General features: G+C 41.7%; 1 protein-coding gene across 1 annotated transcript in view; it reads left to right on the top strand.

The window, feature by feature from the left end:
• The window catches only part of ACAD9 (acyl-CoA dehydrogenase family member 9), an 816,466-nt gene that overhangs the window by 471,766 nt on the left and 317,067 nt on the right, over positions 1–27,633 (top strand). The window contains exon 8 of the mRNA XM_053721049.1: positions 18,790–18,863. Coding sequence (XP_053577024.1) covers positions 18,790–18,863 — 74 coding nt within the window. The remainder of the gene's footprint in view (positions 1–18,789; positions 18,864–27,633) is intronic.

Below are 27,633 nucleotides of genomic sequence, written 5' to 3'. Positions count from 1 at the left end.
TGATTCAGATAGAGCATTCTTTTTTAACCCCTTGCACCATTTAGACGTAGGTACTATGTTAAACAGTACTTTTCCCACTGTACTGTGTTGATGTAGTACCTATGTCCCACACAGAGGAGCCTTTTGCAGTCCCTGCTGTCAGCTTAGACAGCGGGAGCTGCTATCAGATGGCAGAAGGCCTCTGCCTACATATTATGAGAGAGCACTTATGTTCCGTTATCATATAAAGCCAGTTCGCTGATTTGTTGCAGAGAGTGACACTGTCTTTGTCACTCTCTGTAACGATCATTGTTGGTGTGGCATGCAAGTGACGGGAGGGAGGTGGGTGGATTGGTCCATTGGCGGAGGGGTAAGGGTGCAGCGGAGTTCCTTATACTACAGAAAATGTTTAGGAAGGGATAGGGCCCTAAACTATGGAATGATAATGGCTGGAGTGGGAAGGGAGGACCCTACACTACAGAAAATGATGATTGGGGAGGCACTACAATACAGAGAAATCTAAAATTATAACTAATATTAAATAAAATTTAAAAAAATACATAGTTGAGGGGGATTAGAGAGGTGGGGAATGGGGCCCTACAGTATGGGACAGTAATGACTGGAGAGGGGAGGGAGGACCCCACACTACGGTAAATGTTGATTTTGGAGAAAGAAAATTGATCTTCACTGTCAGGAATGTCAAGTGTGGTGCGCAGCTGCAGTTAGTGGCCTTCTAATTACCAGAAACCTAAGCCATGCATGTGTGCTATTTCTGAACAAAGGGGATCCCAGGGAAGTATTTACAACCATTGGTCTTATGGCTGCTGTAGTTTTTTTAACATAATTTCAGTGAGAAACCCAAAGTTTGCATAAAAGTGAACAATATATTTATATCCTTGTATTTGGCAGCCAAATAGTGACATGAAATATACCAAAATGTATATAGATCAATATGTTGGGTTGTCTATTTAAAAATGTATATAGTTTTCATGAGTAAATAAAAATAAACAAGCAAAGGCTCTATTTCGGTTTAAACATAGTGATCGCAAAAATGCAGATACTTTGGGGAAGTTTTTTATCTGAAATTCCCAGTAGCAAAAGGTGTAAACAACTTTTCAATTTACTTCTATTATTATTAGAACAAAACAAATTAATTAATAGAAGTAAATTGAAAAGTTTTTAAAATCACAAACTCTATCTGAATGCAAATTTAAGTCCACATTTATTGGGTAGACTATGTTCCCAGCACTGTCAAAAGTTTTCATGTGCCAGAAAAACTTTTATCCAAATTGCTTGGGGATGGTAAAGGATTGTATTTTGGAATAGTTTGTATTTCTTTTACAAAGATATGACGAGTCCACGGATTTAATCCTTACTTGTGGGATCTTAACCTCCTGCTAACAGGAAGTGGCAAAGAGCACCACAGCAGAGCTGTATATATAGCTCATCCCATCCCTTCCCTCCCACTCCAGTCATTCTCTTTGCCTGTGTTAGTGATAGGAAGAGGTAAAGTGAGGTATTAGTTTAGATTCTTCAATCAAGACGTTTTTTTTTTTTTTAAATGGTACCGGTGAGTACTATTTTCCTCAGGGAGATATGGAAGAAGAAGATTTCTGCCCTGAGGTTGATGATCTTAGCAGATGTAACTAAGATCCATGTTGGTTCCCACAGAGCTTCTGAAGGTAGTGCAAGAGAAATCTTCAGTGTGGAGACCGGTGTCATGCTACAAGCAGCATTGAGTTATGTTCAGTCTTTTATTTCTGAGGAGACTTGGTATATCAGAACTGACTGACATTATTCCCTGTAAGGGAAGGGGTAAGCAGTAGACCTGTACACAGAGGGTATTACTGAAAATCCTGTGTTTGAAAATATTTTTACTTGACATTGTACTGGGCTAAGAAATATTCTATAGGACACTGGGAGAGGCAGCTTGACGTTTTTTATATATATTTTATTTCAAAAGAGTCAATAGGACTGCAGTGTTTTTAACAGTGTTTAAGGGGACCACATGGCTTAATTTTCAAACCGCTTCCCATGCGGTTATACAGACTGTGAGGACGACGTCCATGATGGGCTAAACTTGTGTTCTGTTCACCGGATCGTTGTCGAGTCATTTTGCAGTACCCTGGGGGCAGGTAGGCGCCACAGCTCTGAGGTTGCAGGGGTCATTTTTTCACTTAAGATATATTTTTTGCTATAAAATGTCTCTTACAGAGTAAATTCACTCTTTGCTTATAGGGTGCAATCATTTTTGGGCCAATTGAATCTGTATATTTAATTGTGTAGCGTTATTTAACGTTTTAGGCAGTTTAGGAAAAATTGTGCGCTTTTTTATTTCTTAAAGGCGCAGTACACATTTGTCTAAAAGTTGTTGAAATCAATAAATAAGGTGTTCTTCGACTATTGTGGTTATTACTAGTCTGTTCAACATGTCTGTTCAACATGTCTGACAGTTAATTGCTCTATGTGTTTAGAAGCCATTGTGGAACCCCCTCTTACTTTGTGTACCTCTTGCACTAAAAGGGCCTTACAATGTAAAAAGCATATTTTAGGTAAAGAAAGTGTGCCTAAGGATGATTCTCAGTCTGAAGAGAATTAGGATATGCCATTTAATTCTCCCCAAGTGTCACAACCTTTAACGCCCACACAAACGATGCCAAGTACCGCAACTGCGTCTAATTCTTTTACCCTGCAGGATATGGCTGCAGTTTTGTTAACTACCCTTACAGAGGCATTATCTAAGTTACCAGTCTTACAGGGTAAACGCAGTAGGACAGGTATTAATGTGAATACTGAATACTCGGATGCTTTATTGGCTATTTCCGATGTACCCTCACAGGGCTCTGAGTTGGGGGTCAGGGAGAACTTTCAGTCTCAGGAAATGTTACCTCAGACAGATTCGGATGTCATGTCCTTTAAATTTAAGCTTGAACACCTCCGCCTGTTACTTCGGGAGGTTTTAGCGACTCTGGATGATTGTGACCCTATTGTGATACCACAAGAGAAATTGTGTAAAATGGACAAATATCTAGAGGTACCTATTTACACTGATGTTTTTCCGGTTCCTAAAAGAATTTCGGAAATTTAAAAAAAGGAATGGGACAGACCGGGTATACCGTTCTCCCCCCCCCCCCCTCATTTCAAGAAAATGTATCCCATATAAGACACCATTCGGGACTCTTGGCAGTCTGTCCCTAAGGTGGAGGGAGCTATATCTACCCTGGCTAAGCGTACAACTATACCTATTGAAGACAGTTGTGCATTCAAAAACCCTATGGATAAGAAGTTAGAGGGTCTTCTAAAGAAATTATTTATTCATCAGGTTTTTCTTTTACAACCTACAGCTTGCATTGTTCCAGTTACTACTGCGGCAGCTTTTTGGTTTGATGCTCTAGAAGAGTCTCTGAAGGTTGAGACCCCTTTAGAGGACATTTTGGATAGAATTAAGGCTCTCAAGCTAGCTAATTATTTTATTACTGATGCCGCCTTTCAAATTGCTAACTTGGCTGCAAAAAATGCAGGATTTGTCATTTTAGCGCGTAGGTCTGCTGATATGTCATCAAAATCTAAGGTCTTAGCTATTCCTTTCAAGGGTAAGACCCTATTCAAGCCTGAGTTGAAGGAAATCATTTCTGACATTACTGGAGGTAAAGGTCACGACCTACCTCAGGATAAGTCTGTTAAGATGAGGGGTAAACAAAATAATTTTCGTTCTTTTCGAAATTTTAAAGGAGTACCCTCTGATTCCTCTTACTCCACAAAGCAGGAAGGGTATTTTGCTTAGTCCAAGTCCGTCTGGAGACCCAAACAGACTTGGAACAAAGGTAAACAACCCAAGAAGCCCCCTGCTGCTACAAAGACAGCATGAAGGGGCGGCCCCCAATCCGGGACCGGATCTAGTAGGGGGCAGACTTTCTTCCTTTGCTCAGGCTTGGGCAAGAGATGTTCAGGACCCCTGGGCATTGGAAATCGTGACCCACGGGTATCAACTGGAATTCAAGGATTTTCTCCCAAGATGGAGATTTCTTCTTTCACGATTATCTGTAGACCAGATAAAAAGAGAGGCGTTCTTACGTTGTGTAAAAGACCTCTCTACTATGGCAGTAATTTGGTCCGTTCCAAGACTGGAACAGGGACAGGGGTTTTACTCAAATCTTTTTGTGGTTCCCAAAAAAGAGGGAACTTTCAGACCCATTTTAGATCTCAAGTGTCTAAACAAGTTTCTCAGAGTCCCATCGTTCAAGATGGAGACTATCCGAACAATTTTACCAATGTTCCAGGAGGGTCAATATATGACTACCGGGGACTTGAAGGATGCTTACCTTCATACCCCTATTCACAAGGATCATCATCAGTTCCTAAGGTTTGTGGCTCTTCCCTTTGGGTTGGCCACAGCACCCAGGATCTTCACAAAGGTTCTAGGGTCCCTTCTGGCGGTTCTCAGACCGCGGGGCATAGCAGTGGCGCCTTATCTGGGCGATATTTTGATTCAGGCGTTGACTTATCATCTAACGAAATCTCATACAGACACAGTGTTGTCCTTTCTGAGTTGGAAGGTGAAGGTGAACCTAGAAAATAGTTCACTACAGGGAGTGCAGAATTATTAGGCAAATGAGTATTTTGACCACATCATCCTCTTTATGCATGTTGTCTTACTCCAAGCTGTATAGGCTCGAAAGCCTACTACCAATTAAGCATAATAGGTGATGTGCATCTCAGTAATAAGAAGGGGTGTGGTCTAATGACATCAACACCCTATATCAGGTGTGCATAATTATTAGGCAACTTCCTTTCCTTTGGCAAAATGGGTCAAAAGAAGGACTTGACAGGCTCAGAAAAGTCAAAAATAGTGAGATATCTTGCAGAGGGATGCAGCACTCTTAAAATTGCAAAGCTTCTGAAGCGTGATCATCGAACAATCAAGCGTTTCATTCAAAATAGTCAACAGGGTCGCAAGAAGCGTGTGGAAAAACCAAGGCGCAAAATAACTGCCCATGAACTGAGAAAAGTCAAGCGTGCAGCTGCCAAGATGCCACTTGCCACCAGTTTGGCCATATTTCAGAGCTGCAACATCACTGGAGTGCCCAAAAGCACAAGGTGTGCAATACTCAGAGACATGGCCAAGGTAAGAAAGGCTGAAAGACGACCACCACTGAACAAGACACACAAGCTGAAACGTCAAGACTGGGCCTAGAAATATCTCAAGACTGATTTTTCTAAGGTTTTATGGACTGATGAAATGAGAGTGAGTCTTGATGGGCCAGATGGATGGGCCCGTGGCTGGATTGGTAAAGGGCAGAGAGCTCCAGTCCGACTCAGACGCCAGCAAGGTGGAGGTGGAGTACTGGTTTGGGCTGGTATCATCAAAGATGAGCTTGTGGGGCCTTTTCGGGTTGAGGATGGAGTCAAGCTCAACTCCCAGTCCTACTGCCAGTTTCTGGAAGACACCTTCTTCAAGCAGTGGTACAGGAAGAAGTCTGCATCCTTCAAGAAAAACATGATTTTCATGCAGGACAATGCTCCATCACACGCGTCCAAGTACTCCACAGCGTGGCTGGCAAGAAAGGGTATAAAAGAAGAAAATCTAATGACATGGCCTCCTTGTTCACCTGATCTGAACCCCATTGAGAACCTGTGGTCCATCATCAAATGTGAGATTTACAAGGAGGGAAAACAGTACACCTCTCTGAACAGTGTCTGGGAGGCTGTGGTTGCTGCTGCACGCAATGTTGATGGTGAACAGATCAAAACACTGACAGAATCCATGGATGGCAGGCTTTTGAGTGTCCTTGCAAAGAAAGGTGGCTATATTGGTCACTGATTTGTTTTTGAATGTCAGAAATGTATATTTGTGAATGTTGAGATGTTATATTGGTTTCGCTGGTAAAAATAAATAATTGAAATGGGTATATATTTGTTTTTTGTTAAGTTGCCTAATAATTATGCACAGTAATAGTCACCTGCACACACAGATATCCCCCTAAAATAGCTAAAACTAAAAACAAACTAAAAACTACTTCCAAAAATATTCAGCTTTGATATTAATGAGTTTTTTGGGTTCATTGAGAACATGGTTGTTGTTCAATAATAAAATTAATCCTCAAAAATACAACTTGCCTAATAATTCTGCACTCCCTGTAGTTCCACGGACAAGGGTTCCCTTCTTGGGATAGACTCGGTAAACATGAAAATATTTCTGACGGAGATCAGAAAATCAAAGATTCTAAATACTTGCCGAGCCCTTCAGTCCATTCCTCAGCCATCAGTGACTCAGTGTATGGAGGTAATTGGATTAATGGTAGCGGCAATGGGACATCATTCCGTTTGCTCGCTTTCATCTCAGACCACTGCAGCTGTGCATGCTCGGAAAGTGGAATGGGGACTATACAAATTTATCTCCTCAGATAAATCTGGATCAAGAGACCAGAGACTCTCTTCTTTGGTGGTTGTCGCCGGATCATATGTCCCAGGGGATGTGTTTCCGCAGACCCTTGTGGGTGATAGTGACAACAGACGCCAGCCTCCTGGGTTAGGGTGCATTCTTGAATTCCCTGAAGGCTCAGGGTGTATGGACTCAGGTGGAGTCTCTACTTCCAATCAATATTCTGGAATTGAGAGCAATATTCAATGCGCTTCAGGCATGGCCTCAGTTGGCTTCGGCCAAATTCATCAGTTTCCAGTCGGACAACATCACGACTGTGGCTTATATCAATCATCAGGGGGGAACGAGGAGTTCCTTAGCGATGACAGAATTATCCAAGATAATTCAATGGGCGGAGGCCCACTCTTGTTATCTGTCGGCAATCTACATCCCAGGAGTAGAGAACTGGGAGGCGGATTTTCTAAGTCGACAGACTTTTCATCCGGGGGAGTGGGAACTCCACCCGGAGGTGTTTGCCTCACTGATTCTCCAATGGGGCAGACCGGAATTGGATCTGATGGCATCTTGACAGAATGCCAAGCTTCCAAGATACGGATCCAGGTCGAGGGATCCTCAGGCCGAACTTATAGATGCCTTGGCAGTGCCTTGGTCATTCAGCCTAGCTTATGTGTTTCCACCGTTTCCTTCCACGCTTGATTGCTCTGATCAAACAGGAGAGAGCTTTGGTAATCCTGATTGCGCCTGCGTGGCCACGCAGGACTTGGTATGCGGATCTAGTGGACATGTCCTCTCTACCAACGTGGAAACTTCTTTTGAGACAGGACCTTCTCATTCAAGGACCTTTCCAACATCCAAATCTAAATTCTCTGTAGCTGACTGCTTAGAGATTAAACGCTTCATTTTATCAAAGCGGGGATTTTCAGATTCGGTCATTGATACTTTGATACAGGCACGTAAGCCTGTCACTAGAAAGATCAATCATAAGATATGGCGTAAATATCTTTTTTTGGTGTGAATCCAATCGCCACTCATGGAGTAAAGTTAGGATTCCCAAGGATTCTGTCTTTTCTCCAAGAAGGATTGGAGAAAGGGTTATCAGCGAGTTCCTTAAAGGGACAGATTTTTGCTTTGTCAATTTTGCTTCACAAACGTTTGGCAGATGTTCCAGATGTTCAGTATTTTTGTCGGGCTCTAACCAAAATTAAGCCTGTATTTAGACCAATTACTCCTCCCTGGAGTTTGAATTTAGTTCTTAGAGTTCTTCAAGGGGTTCCATTTGAACCCATGCATTCCATAGATATTAAATTGTTATCTTGGAAAGTTTTGTTTTTGGTTGCTATTTCTTCTGCTCGTAGAGTTTCTGAGCTTTCAGCATTACAATGTGATTCGCCTTATCTTATATTTCATTCTGATAGGTTTTGCGTCCCAAACCTGGATTCCTTCCTAAGGTTGTTTCAAATAAGAATATTAATCAGGAAATTGTTGTTCCTTCCTTGTGTCCTAATCCTTCTTCTAAGAAGGAGCGTCTGTTACATAACCTGGACGTGGTCCGTGCCTTGAAGTTTTACTTACAGACGACTAAGGATTTCCGTCAATCATCTTCATTATTCATTGTTTATTCTGGAAAGCGTAGGAGTCAGAAAGCTACGGCTACCTCTCTTTCTTTTTGGCTGCGGAGTATCATCCGCCTGGCATATGAGTCTGCTGGACAGCAGCCTCCTGAAAGAATTACGGCTCATTCTACTAGGGCTGTGGCTTCCACATGGGCATTTTAAAACGATACTTCTGTAGAACAGATTTGCAAGGCTGCGACTTGGTCAATTCTTCATACTTTTTCCATATTTTACAAATTTGATACTTTTGCTTTGTCTGAGGCTGTTTTTGGGAGAAAGGTTCTTCAAGCAGTGGTGCCTTCCGTTTAGGTTCCTGTCTTGTCCCTCCCTCTAATCCATGTCCTATAGCTTTGGTATTGTATCCCATAAGTAAGGATGAAATCCGTGGACTCGTCGTATCTTGTAGAATAAAAGGAAATTTATGCTTACCTGATAAATTTATTTCTTTTACGATATTACGAGTCCACGGCCCACCCTGTCATTTTTAAGACAGGTATATTTTTTATTAAACTTTAGTCACCTCTGCACCTTTGGCTTTTCCTTTCTCTTCCTAAGTTCGGTCTAATGACTGAGTTGGGAGGGAAGGGAGGAGCTATATATACAGCTCTGCTGTGGTGCTCTTTGCCACTTCCTGTTAGCAGGAGGTTAATATCCCACAAGTAAGGATGAAATCCGTGGACTTGTCATATCGTAAAAGAAATAAATTTATCAGGTAAGCATAAGTTTCCTTTTTTTAATATTTGCATCTGTAAAATGTGACAGTTTGAAAATGCATGGTACCAAGTGTAAATAACAATATCTTATGTCATTTAGGCAATATTTACATGTAATATTACAGTTTATACATGAACCTAAAGGTAGTTTTATATAATTTTAATACATTTGTATACGCAGTATCATCAGAAATACAGCACAGTACTGTAATCAGAAAGGTAATAGTTGTTGTTTTAAATAAATAGAAACTACTAGGCGATAAGCCTTCCCCTGCAAGCTTGGATAAGCCTTCCCCTGCAAGCTTGTTACAAAAAAAATTAAAATTACAGACAAAAATAAACAAAGCTATCCAAAATACATTTTTTAAACCTAAACTAATACCCCAATAAAAATAAAAAATCCCCCCAAAATAAAAACACCCCCTAATCTAATATTAAACTACCAATAGCCCTTAAAAGGGCCTTTTGTAGGGCATTGCCCTTAGTTTAAACAGCTCTTTTACTTAAAAAAAAATACCAATTACCCCCTAACAGTAAAAACCCCCCACCCAACCAACAACCCATAATAAAAAAAACGAAGTCTAAAAAAAACCTAAGCTACCCATTGCCCCTAGAGGGACATTTGTATTGGCATTGCCATAAAAGGGCATTCAGCTGTTGTACTGCACTTAAAAACACAATCAGCTCTTTTACAGCCCAAAAAACCATAATCTAAAAAAAAAAAGCCACCCAAAAAAAAAAAAAAAAGCTTAAAGTGACATGAAACCTCAAAATTTTCTTTCATGATTCAAATAGAGAATACAATTTTAAACAACTCTCCTATTTACTTATATTATTTAATTTGCTTCCTTCTCTTGTTATCATTTGCTGAAAGGTTTATATAGGCAAGTTCATGAGCAGCAGAGAACCTAGGTTCTAGCTGTGTATTGGTGGCTGCATACATATACTGAATGTGATTGGCTCACCCATGTGTTCAGTTAGAAACGAGTAGTGCATTGCTGCTCCTTCAACAAACTATACCAAGAGAATGAAACAGATTAGATAATAGAAGTAAATTAGAAAATTGTTTAAAATTGTATTCTCTATCTGAATCATGAAAGAAAAATTTTGGGTTTCATGTACCTTTTAAGACTAAGCCCCAGATAGGTACTCACCGTTCCTGAAGTCAAGCGGAGAAAGACTTCTTCCAGGCGGCTCCATCATCTTCTGTCTTCATCCGGAGTGATGGAGGCACAGAGCGGTCTTCCGCCGATGCACGGATCCGGAGCTGCGATCCTCAGTGGCGGTCTTCATCTGTGGCGATCCTCAGCGGTGGAGGCTCCTTCATCCTATCCCCAGCATACACTAAAAATTGAATGGGGTACATTACATTCCTATTGGCTGAAATTTTGAAATCTGCCAATAGGATTAGAGCTACTGAAATCCTATTGGCTGTTCAAATCCGCCAATAAGATTTCAGTAGCTCTGATCCTATTGGCTGATTTCAAAATTTCAGCCAATAGGAATGCAAGGTACCCTAATAAATATGGGGTACCTTGCATTCAATCTTCAGTATACGACGGACGATCGCATGAAGAGGAGCCTCTATGCCGCTGAGGATCCGTGCATTGGGGAAGCCAGCTCCGCACCTCCACTCTGTGTCGCCTTTGCTCCAGATGAAGATAGAAGATAATGGAGCCACCTGGAGGAAGACCTTCTCCGCCGGACTTCAGGAACGGTGAGTATCTATTTGGGGGTTAGACTTAGGCTTTTTTTATTTTTAAGATTAGGGATTTAATGAGCTTGTTAAAGAGCTGAATGCCCTTTTAAGGGCAGTAAAAGAGCTGAATGCCCTTTTAAGGGCAATGCCCATACAAATGACCCTTTAGGGGAAATGGCTATGTCATGGGTACCGGGCTGCAAGGGTTAAACCCCTACTACCTCACCCCTCTCGTTTCTTGGTGGTTTTGGGGTCCTCAGAGCAACCACGATCCCCCAGACCTTTCCTTTTGTGAGAATTTGTGTGTAAACCTGATCTTGGAATAGCTGGTCTCTGACCAACCTATCCCTCTCCGGCCAGCCTGGCCCCTGGATCTACCAGCGGCCTGGCCCCTGGATCTACTGGCTGACCGCCGCACCCAGCATTCTCCAAAGATCTTTACCTCCGGCCGCTTCAGAGGCCCCTTGCCCCAGAGCTCCGCTTTTCTTTCATGCAATTAGCAAGAGTCCATGAGCTAGTGACGTATGGGATATACATTCCTACCAGGAGGGGCAAAGGTTCCCAAACCTCAAAATGCCTATAAATACACCCCTCACCACACCCACAAATCAGTTTTAGAAACTTTGCCTCCTATGGAGGTGGTGAAGTAAGTTTGTGCTAGATTCTATGTTGATATGCGCTCCACAGCAGGTTGGAGCCCGGTTTTCCTCTCAGCGTGCAGTGAATGTCAGAGGGATGTGAGGAGAGTATTGCCTATTTGAATTCAATGATCTCCTTCTACGGGGTCTAATTCATAGGTTCTCTGTTATCGGTTGTAGAGATTCATCTCTTACCTCCCTTTTCAGATCGACGATATACTCTTATATATACCATTACCTCTACTGATTTTCGTTTCAGTACTGGTTTGGCTTTCTACATCTTGTAGATGAGTGTCCTGGGGTAAGTAAGTCTTATTTTCTGTGACACTCTAAGCTATGGTTGGGCACTTTTTTTTATAAAGTTCTAAATATATGTATTCAAACATTTATTTGCCTTGACTCAGGATGTTCAACATTCCTTATTTCAGACAGTCAGTTTCATATTTGGGATAATGCATATGAATAAATCAATTTTTTCTTACCTTAAAATTTGACTTTTTTCCCTGTGGGCTGTTAGGCTCGCGGGGGCTGAAAATGCTTCATTTTATTGCGTCATTCTTGCCGCAGACTTTTTTGGCGCAAAATTTTTTTTCTGTTTCCGGCGTCATACGTGTCGCCGGAAGTTGCGTCATTTTTTACGTTTTTTTGCGCCAAAAGTGTCGGCGTTTCGGATGTGGCGTCATTTTTGGCGCCAAAAGCATTTAGGCGCCAAATAATGTGGGCGTCTTTTTTTTGGCGCTAAAAAAATATGGGCGTCACTATTGTCTCCACATTATTTAAGTCTCATTATTTATTGCTTCTGGTTGCTAGAAGCTTGTTCACTGGCATTTTTTCCCATTCCTGAAACTGCCATTTAAGGAATTTGATCAATTTTGCTTTATATGTTGTTTTTTCTATTACATATTGCAAGATGTCCCACGTTAACACTGAGTCAGAAGATACTTCTGGAAAATCGCTGCCTGGTGCTGGATCTACCAAAGCTAAGTGTATCTGCTGTAAACTTATGGTATCTGTTCCTCCAGCTGTTGTTTGTACTGATTGTCATGACAAACTTGTTAATGCAGATAATATTTCCTTTAGTACTGTTACATTACCTGTTGCTGTTCCGTCAACATCTAATACTCAGAGTGTTCCTGATAACATAAGAGATTTTGTTTCTAAATCCATTAAGAAGGCTATGTCTGTTATTCCTCCTTCTAGTAAACGTAAAAAGTCTTTTAAAACTTCTCATTTTTCAGATGAATTTTTAAATGAACATCATCATTCTGATAATGGTTCTTCTGGTTCAGAGGATTCTGTCTCAGAGGTTGATGCTGATAAATCTTCATATTTATTTAAAATGGAATTTATTCGTTCTTTACTTAAAGAAGTCCTAATTGCATTAGAAATAGAGGATTCTAGTCCTCTTAATACTAAATCTAAACGTTTAGATAAGGTTTTTAAATCTCCTATAGTTATTCCAGAAGTTTTTCCTGTCCCTGATGCTATTTCTGAAGTAATTTCCAGGGAATGGAATAATTTGGGTAATTCATTTACTCCTTCTAAACGTTTTAAGCAATTATATCCGGTGCCATCTGACAGATTAGAGTTTTGGGACAAAATCCCTAAGGTTGATGGTTCTGTCTCTACTCTTGCTAAGCGTACTACTATTCCTACGGCAGATGGTACTTCCTTTAAGGATCATTTAGATAGGAAAATTGAATCCTTTCTAAGAAAAGCTTACTTGTGTTCAGGTAATCTTCTTAGACCTGCTATATCTTTAGCGGATGTTGCTGCAGCTTCAACTTTTTGGTTAGAAGCTTTAGCACAACAAGTAACAGATCATAATTCTCATAGCATTATTAATCTTCAACATGCTAATAATTTTATTTGTGATGCCATCTTTGATATTATTAGAGTTGATGTCAGGTATATGTCTCTAGCTATTTTAGCTAGAAGAGCTTTATGGCTTAAAACTTGGAATGCTGATATGTCTTCTAAGTCTACTCTGCTTTCCCTTTCTTTCCAGGGTAATAAATTATTTGGTTCTCAGTTGGATTCTATTATCTCAACTGTTACTGGAGGGAAAGGAACTTTTTGACCACAGGATAAAAAATCTAAAGGTAAATTTAGGTCTAATAATCGTTTTAGTTCCTTTCGTCACAACAAGGAACAAAAGCCTGATCCTTCATGCTCAGGAGCGGTATCAGTTTGGAAACCATCTCCAGTCTGGAATAAATCCAAGCCTTTTAGAAAACCAAAGCCAGCTCCTAAGTCCACATGAAGGTGCGGCCCTCATTCCAGCTCAGCTTGTAGGGGGCAGATTACGTTTTTTCAAAGAAATTTGGATCAATTCCGTTCACAATCTTTGGATTCAGAACATTGTTTCAGAAGGGTACAGAATTGGCTTCAAGATAAGGCCTCCTGCAAAGAGATTTTTTCTTTCCCGTGTCCCAGTAAACCCAGCGAAGGCTCAAGCATTTCTGAATTGTGTTTCAGATCTAGAGTTGGCTGGAGTAATTATGCCAGTTCCAGTTCTGGAACAGGGGCTGGAGTTTTATTCAAATCTCTTCGTTGTACCAAAGAAGGAGAATTCCTTCAGACCAGTTCTGGATCTAAAAATATTGAATCGTTATGTAAGGATACCAACATTCAAAATGGTAACTGTAAGGACTATCCTGCCTTTTGTTCAGCAAGGGCATTATATGTCTACAATAGATTTACAGGATGCATATCTGCATATTCCGATTCATCCAGATCACTATCAGTTTCTGAGATTCTCTTTCCTAGACCAGCATTACCAGTTTGTGGCTCTACCGTTTGGCCTAGCAACAGCTCCAAGAATTTTTACAAAGGTTCTCGGTGCCCTTCTGTCTGTAATCAGAGAACAGGGTATTGTGGTATTTCCTTATTTGGACGATATCTTGGTACTTGCTCAGTCTTCACATTTAGCAGAATCTCATACGAATCGACTTGTGTTGTTTCTTCAAGATCATGGTTGGAGGATCAATTTACCAAAAAGTTCATTGATTCCTCAGACAAGGGTAACCTTTTTAGGTTTCCAGATAGATTCAGTGTCCATGACTCTGTCTTTGACAGACAAGAGACGTCTAAAATTGATATCAGCTTGTCGAAACCTTCAGTCACAATCATTCCCTTTGGTAGCCTTATGCATGGAAATTCTAGGTCTTATGACTGCTGCATCGGACACGATCCCCTTTGCTCGTTTTCACATGCGACCTCTTCAGCTCTGTATGCTGAACCAGTGGTGCAGGGATTACACAAAGATATCTCAATTAATATCTTTAAAACCGATTGTACGACACTCTCTGACGTGGTGGACAGATCACCATTGTTTAGTTCAGGGGGCTTCTTTTGTTCTTCCGACCTGGACTGTAATTTCAACAGATGCAAGTCTTACAGGTTGGGGAGCTGTGTGGGGGACTCTGACAGCACAAGGGGTTTGGGAATCTCAGGAGGTGAGATTACCGATCAATATTTTGGAACTCCGTGCAATTTTCAGAGCTCTTCAGTCATGGCCTCTTCTAAAGAGAGAATCGTTCATTTGTTTTCAGACAGACAATGTCACAACTGGGGCATACATCAATCATCAAGGAGCGACTCACAGTCCTCTGGCTATGAAAGAAGTATCTCGAATTCTGGTATGGGCGGAATCCAGCTCCTGTCTAGTTTCTGTGGTTCATATCCCAGGTATAGACAATTGGGAAGCGGATTATCTCAGTCGCCAAACGTTACATCCGGGCGAATGGTCTCTTCACCCAGAGGTATTTCTTCAGATTGTTCAAATGTGGGGACTTCCAGAAATAGATCTGATGGCCTCTCATCTAAACAAGAAACTTCCCAGGTATCTGTCCAGATCCAGGGATCCTCAAGCGGAAGCAGTGGATGCATTGTCACTTCCTTGGAAGTATCATCCTGCCTATATCTTTCCGCCTCTAGTTCTTCTTCCAAGAGTAATCTCCAAGATTCTGAAGGAATGCTCGTTTGTTCTGTTGGTAGCTCCAGCATGGCCTCACAGGTTTTGGTATGCGGATCTTGTCCGGATGGCCTCTTGCCAACCGTGGACTCTTCCGTTAAGACCAGACCTTCTGTCGCAAGGTCCTTTTTTCCATCAGGATCTCAAATCCTTAAATTTAAAGGTGTGGAGATTGAACGCTTGATTCTTAGTCAAAGAGGTTTCTCTGACTCTGTGATTAATACTATGTTACAGGCTCGTAAATCCGTATCTAGGGAGATATATTATAGAGTCTGGAAGACTTATATTTCTTGGTGTCTTTCTCATTTTTCCTGGCATTCTTTTAGAATTCCGAGAATTTTACAGTTTCTTCAGGGTGGTTTGGATAAAGGTTTGTCTGCAAGTTCCTTGAAAGGACAAATCTCTGCTCTTTCTGTTTTGTTTTTTTCACAGAAAGATTGCTAATCTTCCTGATATTCATTGTTTTGTACAAGCTTTGGTTCGTATAAAACTGTCATTAAGTCAATTTCTCCTCCTTGGAGTTTGAATTTGGTTCTGGGGGCTCTTTAAGCTCCTCCGTTTGAACCTATGCATTCATTGGACATTAAATTACTTTCTTGGAAAGTTTTGTTCCTTTTGGCCATCTCTTCTGCCAGAAAAGTTTCTGAATTATCTGCTCTTTCTTGTGAGTCTCCTTTTCTGATTTTTCACCAGGATAAGGCGGTGTTGCGAACTTCTTTTAAATTTTTACCTAAGGTTGTGAATTCTAACAACATTAGTAGAGAAATTGTGGTTCCTTCATTATGTCCTAATCCTAATAATTCTAAGGAGAAATCATTGTATTCTTTGGATTTAGTTAGAGCTTTGAAATATTATGTTGAAGCTACTAAGAATTTTAGAAAGACTTCTAGTCTATTTGTTATCTTTTCCGGTTCTAGGAAAGGTCAGAAGGCCTCTGCCATTTCTTTGGCATCTTGGTTGAAATCTTTAATTCATCATGCTTATGTCGAGTCGGGTAAAACTCTGCCTCAAAGGATTACAGCTCATTCTACTAGGTCAGTTTCTACTTCCTGGGCGTTTAGGAATGAAGCTTCGGTTGCTCAGATTTGCAAAGCAGCAACTTGGTCTTCTTTGCATACTTTTACTAAATTCTACCATTTTGATGTGTTTTCTTCTTCTGAAGCTGTTTTTGGTAGAAAGGTACTTCAGGCAGCTGTTTCAGTTTGAATCTTCTGCTTATATTTTCAGGTTTTTTTTCTTTATAAGATTTAAACTTTATTTTTGGGTGTGGATTTTTTTCAGCGGAATTGGCTGTCTTTATTTTATCCCTCCCTCTCTAGTGACTCTTGCGTGGAAGATCCACATCTTGGGTAGTCATTATCCCATACGTCACTAGCTCATGGACTCTTGCTAATTACATGAAAGAAAACATAATTTATGTAAGAACTTACCTGATAAATTCATTTCTTTCATATTAGCAAGAGTCCATGAGGCCCACCCTTTTTTGTGGTGGTTATGATTTTTTTGTATAAAGCACAATTATTCCAATTCCTTATATTTATGCTTCGCACTTTTTTCTTATCACCCCACTTCTTGGCTATTCGTTAAACTGATTTGTGGGTGTGGTGAGGGGTGTATTTATAGGCATTTTGAGGTTTGGGAAACTTTGCCCCTCCTGGTAGGAATGTATATCCCATACGTCACTAGCTCATGGACTCTTGCTAATATGAAAGAAATGAATTTATCAGGTAAGTTCTTACATAAATTATGTTTTTTGGGGATTAGTACCCTGTGGGGAGGGTAAGATGTGGGTCAATTGCTGGAGGTGAGCTCCTTAGGGAACCGGGGTTTCCGAGCCCTACTCAGCCAACGGCAGCAGCAGCTCGTATTCCCGGCCCACTTTAACTCAGGTCGCTCCAGTGGCCCCTTGTCCTAGAGCTCCGCTCTTTTGGGGATTGATACCTCTCAGGAATGACTAGAGGTGGGGTGATTACCAGGGGTGGGCCCTCTTAGGAACCAGGGGTTTCGGACCTCCCTTTAATACCCATTTCTCCAAGGTCTTCCCGGTGTACGCTGGGTAGCCCCTTACTCCGACCCCCAGTCATGGATCAAGGCGCTTTTTGGACTGAAGCAACTGGGGGCCAAGGGCTTTCCAGCGACACCCTGGAAGTGCTGCTGCTCCCCCGGGATCACCCCGTCTTCACCTTCCCTGTACCGCTGGACACTGGGGGCCATTGGACATTATGGAGACACCAGCCTGTCTGGAGGGGCTGGCATGGCGGGAGATTTGGGGGACCGATAAGGCTCTTATCAAGATCAGTTTTTGTATAAATGTTGTGTGTTTTTCCCAATAAAGTGTACTTCTTGTTTCTCCTAAATGCTAGTATGTCTAGTTATTTGGGTGGGAACTACTATAATCACTCTTCTCCACTACATAGCGGCAGGTTCCAGGTGCTGGAAGGATCCTTTGGCGGAGCTACCCAGTTGGGGTAGCCGGAGTCAGTCACAGGATAGTTTAGGTTTTTTTAGTGTTAGTTTTTTTATTTTGGGGGGTTTGGTGGGTTTTTATGGGGGGGGGGATTTAGTATTTGTTTTAATGTAAAAGTGCTGTTTAACTTAGGACAATGCCCTACAAAAGGCCCTTTTAAGGGCTATTGGTAGTTTAGTATAGATTAGGGGGTGTTTTTATTTTCATAGGGATCAGGTTTAATTTTTAAAAATAGGATTTTTTTTTAATTCTAGATTAATATTTTTGTAATTTAATGTTAGGTTTTATTTTAATTGTAACTTAGTATTGGGGTTAATTTATGGAGTGTTAGGTTAGGGGGCTTAGTATATAAATTAGTTATTTGCATTGTGGGGGGATGGCGGTTTAGGAGTTAATAGGTTTCATTAGGTTTATAGCGATGTGGGGGGGTTCGGTTTAGGGGTTAATAGGTTAATTAGGTTTATTGCGATGTGGAGGGTTGGCGGTTTTAGGGGTTAATAGGTTAATTAGGTTTATTGTAATGTGGGGGGTTGGCGGTTTAGGGGTTAATATTTTTAATTATGTTACTTGCGTTGTTTAATTTGCGTATTAGGGTTTAATTACTTTATCATTTTGCGATGTGGGGGTTGGCGATTTAGGTGTTAATACTGTGCGGGAGGTTAGGCGTTTTTATTTCTTGCAGGCGGTTACTTTTTTTTTTTTTTTTTTTAAGGCTTCGTTTGCCTACGCTGCATCCAGGTGGTTTCTTTTGGCTGTGCGCGCAGCTAACATTCCTTTGAGGATGCGTGCGCAACTGCCGGTGGCAACGGACGTGTTACAAACGTGATTATAGTATAGATTATTTGCATTTTAGAACACAAAAACCAAACCAAAGACACAGACAGACAAATGTGACTTACAAACGGGGAAAAAAGTACTCTTTGATCATTTTAATTTTTTAAAAAAATATTATTTAAAAAGTTTAGATTTTAGTATCCATGTACTGTATTTTAAAATAAATTCCTAAAAACAGAAAACTATATCTGACATAAATGTTTCAAATTGTGGGCTATGCACAATTGCCTCTTATTAAAACCTAATAATTTTTATGTGTTGCAGCTGGGGTACAAAAATGTATGCCTCTTGGTACAAACAAAGGCTGAGAAATACAGATGTATTGGTTTGTAACATTTAAAAAAAGAATTTTAAAGAAGAAAAACTGCATACAGACAGCAGCACAGTGTAAAATATTTTGTATAATTCAGATCATATCTGTGATGTCAATCAGATCATACTCTGTAAATGGTAAATTTGCCATTTAATCTTCATTTATTTTTTTCTAGCATGTGAACTACATTTTGAAAATACAAAGGTGCCTGTGGAGAATGTGATTGGTGAAGTTGGAGGTGGCTTTAAAGTAAGTAATAGCTTAGAAATATTTTTATTCCCCTCAGGTTGGGAGAAATACATTATACAATAAAACTAACACACAACTGTTTGTATTTTCTTAAAGTAAAATAAAATATTTCATCTTTTCAAGTGCACAAAATGTATCGTCTGTTGTCTAGTAAAACTAGTTTATTGCTTATCATGTGTCTGGTGTCTTATTAAAGGGATGTGGTTTTTATTATTCAGATTGATCATACAATTAAAAATAAATGATGCAATTGAATATATTATGAAATATACTTCTTTCTCTTGGTATCCTTTAATAAAAAGAATCTTCTTTCTCCAACATTGGTGTGTCCGGTCCACGGCGTCATCCTTACTTGTGGGATATTCTCTTCCCCAACAGGAAATGGCAAAGAGTCCCAGCAAAGCTGGTCACATGATCCCTCCTAGGCTCCGCCCACCCCAGTCATTCTCTTTGCCGTTCCACAGGCAACATCTACACGGAGATGGTTAAGAGTTTTTTGGTGTTTAAATGTAGTTTTTATTCTTCTATCAAGTGTTTGTTATTTTAAAATAGTGCTGGTATGTACTATTTACTCTGAAACAGAAAAAGGATGAAGATTTCTGTTTGTAAGAGGAAGATGATTTTAGCAGACAGTAACTAAAATCGATTGCTGTTTCCACACAGGACTGTTGAGATGAAGTAACTTCAGTTGGAGGAAACAGTTAGCAGACCTTTCTGCTTAAGGTATGACTAGCCATATTTCTAACAAGACCATGTAATGCTGGAAGGCTGTCATTTCCCCTCATGGGGACCGGTAAGCCATTTTCTTAGTTAAACATAAAAGAATAAAGGGCTTCAAAAAGGGCTTCAAAACTGGTAGACATTTTTCTGGGCTAAAACGATTGCTTTACTAGGCATATTATGCAGATTCTAACTAATAATTGGTATTATAATCTTGGGGAACGTTTAGAAAAACGGCAGGCACTGTGTTGGACACCTTTTCTCCAACATAGGTGTGTCCGGTCCACGGCGTCATCCTTACTTGTGGGATATTCTCTTCCCCAACAGGAAATGGCAAAGAGCCCAGCAAAGCTGGTCACATGATCCCTCCTAGGCTCCGCCTACCCCAGTCATTCTCTTTGCCGTTGTACAGGCAACATCTCCACGGAGATGGCTTAGAGTTTTTTAGTGTTTAACTGTAGTTTTTATTATTCAATCAAGAGTTTGTTATTTTGAAATAGTGCTGGTATGTACTATTTACTCAGAAACAGAAAAGAGATGAAGATTTCTGTTTGTATGAGGAAAATGATTTTAGCAACCGTCACTAAAATCCATGGCTGTTCCACACAGGACTGTTGAGAGCAATTAACTTCAGTTGGGGGAACAGTGTGCAGTCTCTTGCTGCTTGAGGTATGACACATTCTAACAAGACGATGTAATGCTGGAAGCTGTCATTTTCCCTATGGGATCCGGTAAGCCATGTTTATTTCGATCGTAAATAAGGGCTTCACAAGGGCTTATTAAAACTGTAGACTTTTTCTGGGCTAAATCGATTCATTATTAACACATATTTAGCCTTGAGGAATCATTTTATCTGGGTATTTTGATATAATAATATCGACAGGCACTGTTTTAGACACCTTATTCTTAGGGGCTTTCCCAAAGCATAAGCAGAGCCTCATTTTCGCGCCGGTGTGGCGCACTTGTTTTTGAGAGGCATGGCATGCAGTCGCATGTGAGAGGAGCTCTGATACTTAGAAAAGACTTTCTGAAGGCGTCATTTGGTATCGTATTCCCCTTTGGGCTTGGTTGGGTCTCAGCAAAGCAGATACCAGGGACTGTAAAGGGGTTAATGTTCAAAACGGCTCCGGTTCCGTTATTTTAAGGGTTAAAGCTTCCAAATTTGGTGTGCAATACTTTTAAGGCTTTAAGACACTGTGGTGAAAATTTGGTGAATTTTGAACAATTCCTTCATGTTTTTTCGCAATTGCAGTAATAAAGTGTGTTCAGTTTAAAATTTAAAGTGACAGTAACGGTTTTATTTTAAAACGTTTTTTGTACTTTGTTATCAAGTTTATGCCTGTTTAACATGTCTGAACTACCAGATAGACTGTGTTCTGAATGTGGGGAAGCCAGAATTCCTATTCATTTAAATAAATGTGATTTATGTGATAATGATAATGATGCCCAAGATGATTCCTCAAGTGAGGGGAGTAAGCATGGTACTGCATCATTCCCTCCTTCGTCTACACGAGTCTTGCCCACTCAGGAGGCCCCTAGTACATCTAGCGCGCCAATACTCCTTACTATGCAACAATTAACGGCTGTAATGGATAATTCTGTCAAAAACATTTTAGCCAAAATGAACACTTATCAGCGTAAGCGCGGCTGCTCTGTTTTAGATACTGAAGAGCATGACGACGCTGATAATAATATTTCTGAAGGGCCCCTAACCCAGTCTGATGGGGCCAGGGAGGTTTTGTCTGAGGGAGAAATTACTGATTCAGGGAACATTTCTCAACAGGCTGAACCTGATGTGATTGCATTTAAATTTAAGTTGGAACATCTCCGCATTCTGCTTAAGGAGGTATTATCCACTCTGGATGATTGTGACAAGTTGGTCATCCCAGAGAAACTTTGTAAAATGGACAAGTTCCTAGAGGTGCCGGGGCTCCCAGAAGCTTTTCCTATACCCAAGCGGGTGGCGGACATTGTTAATAAAGAATGGGAAAGGCCCGGTATTCCTTTCGTCCCTCCCCCCATATTTAAAAAATTGTTTCCTATGGTCGACCCCAGAAAGGACTTATGGCAGACAGTCCCCAAGGTCGAGGGAGCGGTTTCCACTTTAAACAAACGCACCACTATACCCATAGAGGATAGTTGTGCTTTCAAAGATCCTATGGATAAAAAATTAGAAGGTTTGCTTAAAAAGATGTTTGTTCAGCAAGGTTACCTTCTACAACCAATTTCATGCATTGTCCCTGTCGCTACAGCCGCATGTTTCTGGTTCGATGATCTGATAAGAGCGGTCGATAATGATTCTCCTCCTTTGGAGGAGATTATGGACAGAATCAATGCTCTCAAATTGGCTAATTCTTTCACCCTAGACGCCACTTTGCAATTGGCTAGGTTAGCGGCTAAGAATTCTGGGTTTGCTATCGTGGCGCGCAGAGCGCTTTGGTTGAAATCTTGGTCGGCTGATGCGTCTTCCAAGAACAAGCTACTTAACATTCCTTTCAAGGGGAAAACGCTGTTTGGCCCTGACTTGAAAGAGATTATCTCTGATATCACTGGGGGTAAGGGCCACGCCCTTCCTCAGGATCGGCCTTTCAAGGCAAAAAATAAACCTAATTTTCGTCCCTTTCGTAGAAACGGACCAGCCCAAGGTGCTACGTCCTCTAAGCAAGAGGGTAATACTTCTCAAGCCAAGCCAGCTTGGAGACCAATGCAAGGCTGGAACAAGGGAAAGCAGGCCAAGAAACCTGCCACTGCTACCAAGACAGCATGAAATGTTGGCCCCCGATCCGGGACCGGATCTGGTGGGGGGCAGACTCTCTCTCTTCGCTCAGGCCTGGGCAAGAGATGTTCTGGATCCTTGGGCGCTAGAAATAGTCTCCCAAGGTTATCTTCTGGAATTCAAGGGACCTCCCCCAAGGGGGAGGTTCCACAGGTCTCAGTTGTCTTCAGACCACATAAAAAGACAGGCATTCTTACATTGTGTAGAAGACCTGTTAAAAGTGGGAGTGATTCATCCTGTTCCATTAAGAGAACAAGGGATGGGGTTCTACTCCAATCTGTTCATAGTTCCCAAAAAAGAGGGAACGTTCAGACCAATCTTAGATCTCAAGATCTTAAACAAGTTTCTCAAGGTTCCATCGTTCAAGATGGAAACCATTCGAACTATTCTTCCTTCCATCCAGGAAGGTCAATTCATGACCACGGTGGATTTAAAGGATGCGTATCTACATATTCCTATCCACAAGGAACATCATCGGTTCCTAAGGTTCGCATTCCTGGACAAACATTACCAGTTCGTGGCGCTTCCTTTCGGATTAGCCACTGCTCCAAGGATTTTCACAAATGTACTAGGGTCCCTTCTAGCTGTGCTAAGACCAAGGGGCATTGCTGTAGTACCTTACTTGGACGACATTCTGATTCAAGCGTCGTCCCTTCCTCAAGCAAAGGCTCACACGGACATTGTCCTGGCCTTTCTCAGATCTCACGGGTGGAAAGTGAACGTGGAAAAGAGTTCTCTATCCCCGTCAACAAGGGTTCCCTTCTTGGGAACAATAATAGACTCCTTAGAAATGAGGATTTTTCTGACAGAGGCCAGAAAAACAAAGCTTCTAGACTCTTGTCGGATACTTCATTCCGTTCCTCTTCCTTCCATAGCTCAGTGCATGGAAGTGATCGGGTTGATGGTAGCGGCAATGGACATAGTTCCTTTTGCGCGCATTCATCTAAGACCATTACAACTGTGCATGCTCAGTCAGTGGAATGGGGACTATACAGACTTGTCTCCGAAGATACAAGTAAATCAGAGGGCCAGAGACTCACTCCGTTGGTGGCTGTCCCTGGACAACCTGTCACAAGGGATGACATTCCGCAGACCAGAGTGGGTCATTGTCACGACCGACGCCAGTCTGATGGGCTGGGGCGCGGTCTGGGGATCCCTGAAAGCTCAGGGTCTTTGGTCTCGGGAAGAATCTCTTCTACCGATAAATATTCTGGAACTGAGAGCGATATTCAATGCTCTCAAGGCTTGGCCTCAGCTAGCGAGGGCCAAGTTCATACGGTTTCAATCAGACAACATGACAACTGTTGCGTACATCAACCATCAGGGGGGAACAAGGAGTTCCCTAGCGATGGAAGAAGTGACCAAAATCATTCTATGGGCGGAGTCTCACTCCTGCCACCTGTCTGCTATCCACATCCCAGGAGTGGAAAATTGGGAAGCGGATTTTCTGAGTCGTCAGACATTGCATCCGGGGGAGTGGGAACTCCATCCGGAAATCTTTGCCCAAGTCACTCAGCTGTGGGGCATTCCAGACATGGATCTGATGGCCTCTCGTCAGAACTTCAAAGTTCCTTGCTACGGGTCCAGATCCAGGGATCCCAAGGCGGCTCTAGTGGATGCACTAGTAGCACCTTGGACCTTCAAACTAGCTTATGTGTTCCCGCCGTTTCCTCTCATCCCCAGGCTGGTAGCCAGGATCAATCAGGAGAGGGCGTCGGTGATCTTGATAGCTCCTGCGTGGCCACGCAGGACTTGGTATGCAGATCTGGTGAATATGTCATCGGCTCCACCTTGGAAGCTACCTTTGAGACGAGACCTTCTTGTTCAGGGTCCGTTCGAACATCCGAATCTGGTTTCACTCCAGCTGACTGCTTGGAGATTGAACGCTTGATTTTATCGAAGCGAGGGTTCTCAGATTCTGTTATTGATACTCTTGTTCAGGCCAGAAAGCCTGTAACTAGAAAGATTTACCACAAAGTTTGGAAAAAATATATCTGTTGGTGTGAATCTAAAGGATTCTCTTGGGACAAGGTTAAGATTCCTAGGATTCTATCCTTCCTTCAAGAAGGATTGGAAAAAGGATTATCTGCAAGTTCCCTGAAGGGACAGATTTCTGCCTTGTCGGTGTTACTTCACAAAAGACTGGCTACTGTGCCAGATGTTCAAGCCTTTGTTCAGGCTCTGGTTAGAATTAAGCCTGTTTACAAACCTTTGACTCCTCCTTGGAGTCTCAATTTAGTTCTTTCAGTTCTTCAGGGGGTTCCGTTTGAACCCTTGCATTCCGTTGATATTAAGTTATTATCTTGGAAAGTTTTGTTTTTAGTTGCAATTTCTTCTGCTAGAAGAGTTTCAGAATTATCTGCTCTGCAGTGTTCTCCTCCTTATCTGGTGTTTCATGCAGATAAGGTGGTTTTACGTTCTAAACCTGGTTTTCTTCCAAAAGTTGTTTCTAACAAAAACATTAACCAGGAGATTATCGTACCTTCTCTGTGTCCGAAACCAGTTTCAAAGAAGGAACGTTTGTTGCACAATTTGGATGTTGTTCGCGCTCTAAAATTCTATTTAGATGCTACAAAGGATTTTAGACAAACATCTTCCTTGTTTGTTGTTTATTCTGGTAAAAGGAGAGGTCAAAAAGCAACTTCTACCTCTCTCTCTTTTTGGATTAAAAGCATCATCAGATTGGCTTACGAGACTGCCGGACGGCAGCCTCCCGAAAGAATCACAGCTCATTCCACTAGGGCTGTGGCTTCCACATGGGCCTTCAAGAACGAGGCTTCTGTTGATCAGATATGTAGGGCAGCGACTTGGTCTTCACTGCACACTTTTACCAAATTTTACAAGTTTGATACTTTTGCTTCTTCTGAGGCTATTTTTGGGAGAAAGGTTTTGCAAGCCGTGGTGCCTTCCATTTAGGTGACCTGATTTGCTCCCTCCCTTCATCCGTGTCCTAAAGCTTTGGTATTGGTTCCCACAAGTAAGGATGACGCCGTGGACCGGACACACCTATGTTGGAGAAAACAGAATTTATGTTTACCTGATAAATTACTCCAACGGTGTGTCCGGTCCACGGCCCGCCCTGGTTTTTTTAATCAGGTCTGATAATTTATTTTCTTTAACTACAGTCACCACGGTACCATATGGTTTCTCCTATGCAAATATTCCTCCTTAACGTCGGTCGAATGACTGGGGTAGGCGGAGCCTAGGAGGGATCATGTGACCAGCTTTGCTGGGCTCTTTGCCATTTCCTGTTGGGGAAGAGAATATCCCACAAGTAAGGATGACGCCGTGGACCGGACACACCGTTGGAGAAAGTAATTTATCAGGTAAACATAAATTCTGTTTTTCAGATGGGGGCCTTTTCTAGTTATAGACAGAGCCTCATTTTCGCGCCATTAATGCGCAGTTGTTTTTGGAGAGCAAGGCATGCAGATGCATGTGTGAGGAGCTAAGAATCACTGAAAAAGCTTATAGAAGGCGTCATTTGGTATCGTATTCACCTCTGGGCTTGGTTGGGTCTCAGCAAAGCATATAGCTGGGACTGTATAGGGGTTAAATGTAAAAACGGCTCCGGTTCCGTTATTTTAAGGGTTAAAGCTCTGAAATTTGGTGTGCAATACGTTTAATGCTTTAAGACACTGTGGTGAAATTTTGGTAATTTTTGAACAATTCCTTCATACTTTTTCACATATTCAGTAATAAAGTGTTTTCAGTTTGAAATTTAAAGAAACAGTAACGGTTTTATTTTAAAACGTTTTTCTCCAACATAGGTGTGTCCGGTCCACGGCGTCATCCTTACTTGTGGGATATTCTCTTCCCCAACAGGAAATGGCAAAGAGCCCAGCAAAGCTGGTCACATGATCCCTCCTAGGCTCCGCCTACCCCAGTCATTCTCTTTGCCGTTGTACAGGCAACATCTCCACGGAGATGGCTTAGAGTTTTTTAGTGTTTAACTGTAGTTTTTCATTATTCAATCAAGAGTTTGTTATTTTCAAATAGTGCTGGTACGTACTATTTACTCAGAAACAGAAAAGAGATGAAGAATTCTGTTTGTATGAGGAAAATGATTTTAGCAACCGTAACTAAAATCCATGGCTGTTCCACACAGGACTGTTGAGAGCAATTAACTTCAGTTGGGGGAACAGTTTGCAGTCCCTTGCTGCTTGAGGTATGACACATTCTAACAAGACGATGTAATGCTGGAAGCTGTCATTTTCCCTATGGGATCCGGTAAGCCATGTTTATTACGATTGTAAATAAGGGCTTCATAAGGGCTTATTTAAACTGTAGACTTTTTCTGGGCTAAATCGATTGATTATTAACACATATTTAGCCTTGAGGAATCATTTTATCTGGGTATTTTGATATAATAATATCGGCAGGCACTGTTTTAGACACCTTATTCTTTAGGGGCTTTCCCAAAGCATAGGCAGAGTCTCATTTTCGCGCCGGTGTTGCGCACTTGTTTTTGAGAGGCATGGCATGCAGTCGCATGTGAGAGGAGCTCTGATACTTATAAAAGAATTGTCCCTGTCACTACTGCCGCATATTTCTGGTTTGATGAACTGCTTAAGGTGCTCGATAGTGACTCTCCTCCTTATGAGGAGATTATGGACAGAATCAATGCTCTCAAATTGGCTAATTCTTTCACTCTAGACGCCTCTTTGCAATTGGCTAAGTTAGCGGCTAAGAACTCTGGGTTTGCTATTGTGGCGCGCAGAGCGCTTTGGTTGAAATCTTGGTCGGCTGATGCGTCTTCCAAGAACAAGCTACTAAACATTCCTTTCAAGGGGAAAACGTTGTTTGGTCCTGACTTGAAAGAGATTATCTCTGATATCACTGGGGGTAAGGGCCACGCCCTTCCTCAGGATCGGCCTTTCAAGGCAAAAAATAGACCTAATTTTCGTCCCTTTCGTAAAAACGGACCAGCCCAAGGTGCTACGTCCTCTAAGCAAGAGGGTAATACTGCTCAGGCCAAGCCAGCTTGGAGACCAATGCAAGGCTGGAACAAGGGAAAGCAGGCCAAGAAACCTGCCACTGCTACCAAGACAGCATGAAATATTGGCCCCCGATCCGGGACCGGATCTGGTGGGGGGCAGACTCTCTCTCTTCGCTCAGGCTTGGGCAAGAGATGTTCTGGATCCTTGGGCGCTAGAAATAGTCTCCCAGGGTTATCTTCTGGAATTCAAGGGACTTCCCCCAAGGGGGAGGTTCCACAGGTCGCAGTTGTCTTCAGACCACATAAAAAGACAGGCGTTCTTACATTGTGTAGAA

This window comes from Bombina bombina, chromosome 7 (assembly GCF_027579735.1).
Source record: "Bombina bombina isolate aBomBom1 chromosome 7, aBomBom1.pri, whole genome shotgun sequence".
In the NCBI taxonomy this organism is placed as follows: Eukaryota; Metazoa; Chordata; class Amphibia; order Anura; family Bombinatoridae; genus Bombina; species Bombina bombina.
Note: the sequence above shows the minus strand (reverse complement) of the source record. Positions and strands in the feature narration are given on the sequence as shown.